Below are 8,256 nucleotides of genomic sequence, written 5' to 3' on the forward strand. Positions count from 1 at the left end.
AATTATTAGTGTGAGCAACTTATGAAACAAATAGTAGGCAAATTCTCAACTATTTATAATGGATCAATTATCCTATGCCATAAAATTAAACACTCAGGCCATTTTTCCCCAAAAAATTTTTACATTTTTTGTGATCACATTTTTTAATCACCTTTTTATTTCACATATACTAAATCACTAGAGTGTATTTTTTCATAAAAACTCTAGAAAATAGCAATTCAAATGAGAAATTTTCTTAGAAATCATAGCGTGCGTTTGTATTAAGAGTTTTTCCAAAAACTTTTTTAGAATATTCTCCTAACACATCTCCTAATCACATATATATATATATATATATGTATATATATATATCATTACAATATATTTTTCTACAAGAAAAAACTCCAAAAAAAATTTCAATTCAAACTAGGAAAGTGGTAAAAAAAAAAAATTTCTTCACCAAGTATACATACCTGTCCAAAGTGTTCAATTCAAGCAAGATTGAGATGATTTGTGGGTTGTCTTGTTTGGAACCCAAGTTTTTTGCCAAGTTTGTCTGCTACAAGTTTTTTAAAAACTTTAGTTACAATAATCTCAAAATTTTCTCAAATTTTTTAAACTATACACTTCAAAATATTCAAAAATCTACATATTTCAAAAATTTTTTAAAAAACTTCTACATTAAGGTATAATAAAATTTTAGATAAACTCTTAAAATACTCACCTTTCAAACAGGATAAATGTCCAAAATGATCGTTGAAACTTAAAAACATGGTCCAAAACTTTAGTCCCCATGCTTGCGTGTGTGGATGCATACCTGGATATATCTATATTGTATACTACAAGAGGTACCATTCAATTTAGGAAACCAATAGTGGGAACAGGCCGCACTATCTTGAAACCGCGTAAAGAAGCATTGGCCAACTGAAAAGCCAGCGGATTTTCAAAGTCCAATTCAAACATCCAGTCTTCCTAAAATTCCACACATGCCCCCGTTCTTTACCCCGCGCCCAAAATTTCTTCGTGTTCATTTTTTCTCCTTCCTCACAAAATTACTACATCTTCCTTCTAGTTTTCCTTCTCTTATGATCCAACTCTCTTCTTTAGAAGAGCTTATATAGCTCTGTAAAATATACTCTGAGTTTCTATATCTTACCTCTTTTCGATTGCCAGAGCTGATACTACTCTCGAAACCAATCAATTATTTTTCAGCCATTTTTTTTAACATCTTCTGCAGCTTAACAATTCAAGAGCCATTTCATTTCATAGAATTTGGATTATTGTTGTTTTTGATTGGTGTCTTTGTACCTGAAACAACAAAACTTGATATCCCTTTTTTGAGATTTTGTCAAATTCTCTTGGTTTGAGGCAGAAGAGCAGAAGGAAAGAGGAAGACTACTTACACATGAATTTCTTGGTTGGTTTGGCATTTGTTTACTTGTTTTCCTGTGGTTTTGTAGCCACCGGACGTGGAGGGATTCTTAGTCTGAAGAATCTGAGAGCAAATGTCTCTCATCTGGCTGGCATAGAATTGCCTGATCATTCAAGCTTCAATGCCGTCTCGTCTTCAGCAAATACTGGTTGCAACTTTGCAACAACAAAGAAAGCAACCATGGATGCAGTAGCCACAGATAAGAATTTCTACAATGAAGAAGAAGAAGAAGAAGAAGATGATGATGATGATGATGCAAGAAATTTGGGAAATCAGCATAAACCCACTGTCAAACTTCATCTGAAACGCAGATCAGGAGGCAAAGAAGCCAAGGGAAAAGACTCAGTTCTGGAGTCAACGACAAGGGACTTGGTTAGAATTCAGACTCTTCATACAAGGATTGTGGAGAAGAAGAATCAAAACACCATTTCTAGGCTGAAGAAAGTGGCTAGACAATCACAAAATCATTATAGGAGGTCTTTAATAGCTCTGGCAGCTTCGCCGGAGCCTCAGAGTTCTCAACTTTCCGGCCAACTCATGGCAACTCTTGCTTCAGGGGTGAGTCTTGGTTCAGGAGAATATTTCATGGATGTTTTTGTGGGTACACCTCCAAAGCATTATTCTTTGATTCTTGATACTGGAAGTGATCTTAATTGGATTCAATGTGTTCCATGTTATGACTGTTTTGAGCAAAATGGACCCTTTTATGATCCTAAGGATTCTAGTACTTTCAGAAATATAAGCTGCCATGATCCTAGATGTCACCTGGTTTCATCTCCTGATCCTCCACAACCTTGCAAGTCCGAGAATCAAACATGTCCTTATTTCTATTGGTATGGAGACAGCTCGAATACAACGGGGGATTTTGCGCTAGAAACCTTCACAGTTAATCTCACAAATCCTTCAGGAAAGTCAGAATTCAAAACTGTTGAAAATGTGATGTTTGGCTGTGGTCATTGGAACAGAGGACTATTTCATGGTGCTGCTGGATTATTAGGCCTTGGGAGAGGGCCTCTTTCTTTTTCCTCCCAACTTCAATCATTATATGGCCATTCCTTTTCATATTGCCTTGTGGATAGAAACAGCAATGCTAGTGTTAGCAGCAAGCTGATTTTCGGCGAAGATAAAGATCTCTTGAGCCATCCTGGATTGAACTTCACCACATTGGTTTCTGCTGGCAAGGAAAATAATCCAGTTGATACATTTTATTACGTTCAAATCAAGTCGCTTTTGGTGGGGGGTGAGGTTCTGAATATACCGGAAGGAACCTGGAATTTAAGCCCAGAAGGTGCTGGTGGAACAATCATTGATTCTGGTACAACACTGAGCTATTTTGCTGATCCAGCTTACAAGATTATAAAGGAAGCATTCATGAAGAAGGTGAAAAACTACCCAATTGTTGAAGATTTTCCAATATTGTTTCCTTGCTACAATGTCTCAGGGGTGGAGAAGCTAGAGCTGCCATCATTTGGGATCATATTTGGTGATGGTGCAGTTTGGAATTTCCCACAGGAGAACTATTTTATCAAGCTTGAACCAGAGGAAGTTGTTTGTTTGGCGATACTGGGGACTCCAACCTCTGCTCTTTCAATTCTTGGAAACTATCAACAACAAAATTTTCATATCTTGTATGATACAAGACAGTCAAGGCTGGGATATGCACCAACAAAGTGCTCAGAAGTGTAAAACTGTTTGTATCAGAATTTTTGGTGGGAGGTGGTAAACTGTAAACACATTGGATATAGATGGATTTTTTTTTTAATGATCTTTTTGGTTTTTTGCTTCCTTTCAAAAGGTATTAAACACATGTAACTAGCCATTGGTAATTAACCATTGAATTGCTAAAACAGTACACAATTTTGCTTCACAAATATTTAGATTTTGCTAACCTTTAAATTTATTGTTATATGCCTTCCATTATTTTCAGGTTGAAAATCATAAGCAAATGAGTTATTAGGATATTTTGTGCATTGGCTCACTAGAGGTTCCATTCTCCCTTCATTTCTTCCCTTTGTTCCTTTAAATTGAAAAGAAAGAATCAGATGCAAACAAATACTAGTTTAAGTTCAGAAGCTACATCATTGGATATATTAAAGAATCATCCATAAGCATTGCACATTTCAATATTTTCATGATCTAATCTTTAGAGGAATCTCAATTATTGAGGAAACCTCAAATGAGTCCTTTCAATTTTTTGTTTAGTTGTACAACCAGAAGTAGTTATATTTTTTATTAAAAGATTTTCCTACCTAAAGAAAACCAATATTGAACTTTAAAAATTGCTAAAGATTAAAAAATTTAGAAGCAAGCCTCCAACTAGATTCCATTCAAAATTTTATATGATACAGTCAACCTTGATAATGCTTGCACTCTTGGCCTTTTGAACTTTGGCTGTAGATTCTCGTTGATACATTGCACTTTATTTTAATTCATTTACTAGATTCTCCTGTATTCATTGACAACAGAAAATATTCAATGAGGGCGGTGGAACTTTATAAATTCATAAAATGGGTAAAAGCTTTTGATTAATTTTTTTGATAAGCATGATAATAAAAACTTTATTTTGTTGTAAGAAAGAAACTTAAACATGCATAGGTTCACCACAAAAGTATGTATCATCCCCCTTATGAAAAAGAGTTAAATCTGGTAAACTCTCTTAAAATTGTACTTGGACCACTTAACTTAAAAGTGATTGATTGAACAATTGTGTTCTTTTCCTAGATAGAATCTTTTTACTCCATCATGAACATTAAGATGTTAATCAACAAGATTGTTCCTAAGCCCTGGATCAACTGGAAACCCATCTAACTCAATATCCAAATGAGTATTCTTGGCCGCTATTGCTGTCATCTGGCAAATTTAATGACTCTTCATGATTTGTCTTTTCCTTGTACTATCAATTAGTTACACAATCAAACTAGGTAATATGTAATTAAGGGTGTGTTTGATAAAATTAAAGTTTGAAAATTGAAATGTAAAATCTGAATTCTGTTTCCATTAAGTTATTGAATTGTTAAATATTAAATCAAATACACTTGAGTGTATATGATATTTAATGATAAGTGAATAACTTATCACTTATTTTTGGAAGCAAGTTTTGCCTAGAAAATTCAGTGCCACTTAATTAATTCAGATGTTCAATTTTTTATTATCAAACTCGTCTGAATATATTAAGATATGAATCCATTAAATTTAAGTGCTGAGTTACGTTATCAAATAGGGCCTAAGAAAAGTATAGAAATCATGACGTGGAGAATAGATGTTTTAATTCTCTTTTGTGTTTTTCCTTGTGAGAGTTTTTTAAGTTTTATCTTTGTGAAATTTGAGATTTTATAGATCTAGAATCTAGTTTCTTAGATCTGCAATTTCTTCGTTATTGTCAGATTTGAATTTCTCTTTGGACTTGAATCAGTTTTAATCAGATTTGATTGTCAGCAAACATGCACTGATGTATTCAGCTACAGTGATTCATCCGAATGGAAGATATATAGGAACATCAATGCTATCTTTATTTATATTTTTTCTTAGATTTGTTATATTTATTAATTGCAGATCTATATGTATTTATGTCATGTTTGTTTGATGTATTTCCTGCAATTAGTGCAGATTTGTTTGAATAAAATGACCTTTTCCATATATATGAAAAAAAGAATAGATGTTTTAATTTGATAGTTGACACTTATTACTTAACCAAGGGAATTGGTCTTTTAAGATAAATTTGGTTAATAATACAGTAGCATCTTTTCAATCTTGGGCCGCGGTTGCAGAAATTTTTTTGGATTAATTACATTTACTTTTTTGAAATTCGGGCAAACTAGTGATGAGGCTCCATAGTTTGCCCAAATTACAAAACAAAACGTCAAATCCCAAAGTTGTAACGTATTCACCCCTGCCGTCACTTAATTTACTTTCAAACATTTATTTTGAGTGATATCAGCAAATTTATACAATGAAAGCCCTAAAATGCCCCAAAGCCGATTTCTTTTCTTCTATTTCTACCTTTGGCTGTTTCCTTTGCCATTTTCTTAATCTTAACATATAATTATTCAAACTTTTATTTAACGAGGGAATGGAAGATTTTATTGCTATTATTAATTTTTAGATCCCTCCTTTCCTCGTTTAAGTGGCCATCAATTTCTAATTCGATAGTTAAGTTTGAAAAGAATAATAAGGATACTTTTATCACTTCAGCCCCTTAGTAACTGAAGCATGGATGAAGATAGATGTAATTTGATCAAATCACAGAGATTGATTACTAGTTTGGTTAAATCTCAAGGGAAGTAAATGTAATTAACCCAAAATTTTCCCCAAGGGTTTCTGCATTGTGCTTTTGGTTGAAGTTGAACTACCCAATGATAGGGAAAAAAATAAAAATAAAACTTGATTGCAATTTTGACATCCTCAATTTTCATAAATTGCTGGGGAATTGCATTTAGTTCTGTCTTATTGCACTTTGGGACGTGATGCATCTACTCTGACGAATAGTATTTGCTTAACTGGTTTGTTTGGATAGGGTATTACTTGAAATATTATTTGGAATAATTACTGTAGTACTTTTTGTGATGTGATATCTTATAGATAAAAAGGTGGTTGGGAATATAAAAAGGTGGGTTGAACAATATGTTTATGATGCAAGCGAAATATTATTTGGGATAAGTTCACTATCCAAACAATTTTGTTTTTTGTGCATGGATGTACAAAAACAGTAAATTATTTTCACCTAAGTGATACTTATTCAATTTTGATCTCATTGAAGTGACTTGAATACACAAACTGTTTTACTACTACTTGGTTAATTTATTTTATTTTATTTTTATACTGGAATTTGATTTGCCTGAAATTATCTAGATCACCATGCTGCTATAGTGATGGCATTCCTTTCCATTTTTTTTGCCATTAAACCTAATAAATGGGAGAAACTTTTCCTCAATGATCAGTAATGGTACAGTATGGGGTGCCATTATAATATCAAGTGCTTCCCTTGTAAACCTCAAAATCAATTCATAATCTCGTGATTAATATACAATTTCTGAATATACTTTATTAGATTGATTTGTCTTCAGTCCTATAACATGTATTCCAAGCATTAGATGGCTAACAGAACACTTATAAGAACAAAATCAGTTCTCCACTACCACTTACTCATGAATGATCAGGGCAAACGTCTCCATTTAAGTAGGATGCTTAGATTGCACAAATGTAGCACTAGAGTTCTTTAAAAATTAAGGGAAAATGGAATGGCATAAAATAGCCAAAAAAATGAAAAAGAAAAAAACAAACAGAGGTTTGTGGGTTTGTGAATAAACCCTTCCAACATCAATCTGTCAAATATTTTGCTTTGGTACAGTATAAAACCAATATGCACTCAAAATTCTATTTGTTTTTTTGGCTAATAGAGTCTACTCTTTTGATCTCTTGTATCCATGGTTCGGGGTTGTTCTACATCCGTCGTGGGATGTCGGTTGGATATCGAGTGATACGCACATTATACTACATAAAAATTTTTAAAAATTTTGAAAAAATTACTAAAAATAGAAAATACTATAACAAGCACAATTATTAGATTATATTTGTTAAATACCTACATTGTCATATATATATATATATATATATATATATATATATATATATATATATATATATATATATATAACCAATGACCTATAGCATTAAAAGTAAATCATTTTAGCATTAAGAACACCTTTTATTCCTATTTTATATGACATCAAAAGTTAAATGTAAGATTAAAACCATTATATTTTATACAACATAATATTAATCCTACTCCAACTGATGATAACATATAAATGAAGAAATTTGTTAAACAAACCATAAATCCAATCTAAGTAATTATATTGTTAAGCATACGTAACACAAATTTGCAAATCACATAACAAAAATATTATATATTAAATCTTGAAAAAATAGTAAATTATAAATAAAACCTTTAACAATTTCAAATAAATGAACAAATTAATAAAACTCAATTAACAAACCTTTGCTCAAATAGCTGATCTGCACTTCCATGGAATAAGCCCAATAAAATTCATTTGTAAAATCCACCTTCAAAATGTCAATTCCATGCCGTTGAAAGCCCATATATTTGAAAGTTGAAAAGCCCATATTTTCCCTTATTGTCATGTTAGCATCAATCTAAGTCTTTAACCCTAACTCCTTTATATTGACCCGTCAAATTAGCATCAGTAGTCATGACTACTATGTTGCATCTTCCTTATCGACTGTCAAATCTTAAGCCTTTTTCTCCCTTCCCTTCCTTTCCCTTTCCCATTACTAATGGTAGGGATGGGATTCAACTCACACATGATTGTTGGCTACTGCTAGGAAAATGGAGATGGGCTTGACTTCTAGACAGATGAGTGCATAACCTTTCAATTATTAGGTGTTCAATTTTTCAGTAAAAGTTAAAAACGAAGAGGTAAAACAATATAGCAATGATAGAAAGCAATTGTCGTTGTGAACCGTTGGAAGTGGCACCAATTTGTTTCATCTAAAATGGTAGGGTCATAACTCTCTATTTTTACAAATTTTTGTTTGGCATTGCTTGATTCCCGAATCGATTCTGAGTTGGCTCGAAGATTGGGGTCAATTCTAGGCATTACAGCTTCTACTCGGTCATTGGCTGAGTTAGAGTGAGTCACTGTGGATATGAATTTATTTGCAATTCAAGAATCGGTATTGTAACGAACTCCACCGTTCCGTTATGACTCGATCGAGTCGTGTCAGACTCGGCCGAGTCGAGATGGCTAACAACGCGAGTAGCATATGCATTTTTCAGAATAAGACAATGTAAGATTCTTAATAAGAGAAAGAATATGAAATCTCCA

General features: G+C 32.7%; 1 protein-coding gene across 1 annotated transcript; it reads left to right on the forward strand.

Annotated features, from left to right (window-relative positions):
* Positions 1-938: 938 nt before the first annotated feature.
* Positions 939-3,282, forward strand: LOC113689995 (aspartyl protease family protein 2-like). The gene has a single exon (XM_027207821.2). The coding sequence runs from the start codon at positions 1,385-1,387 to the stop codon at positions 3,095-3,097; it is 1,713 nt and encodes a 570-aa protein (XP_027063622.2). The 5' UTR covers positions 939-1,384; the 3' UTR covers positions 3,098-3,282.
* Positions 3,283-8,256: the final 4,974 nt, after the last annotated feature.

Source organism: Coffea arabica, chromosome 5c, assembly GCF_036785885.1.
Source record: "Coffea arabica cultivar ET-39 chromosome 5c, Coffea Arabica ET-39 HiFi, whole genome shotgun sequence".
Classification (NCBI taxonomy): domain Eukaryota; kingdom Viridiplantae; phylum Streptophyta; class Magnoliopsida; order Gentianales; family Rubiaceae; genus Coffea; species Coffea arabica.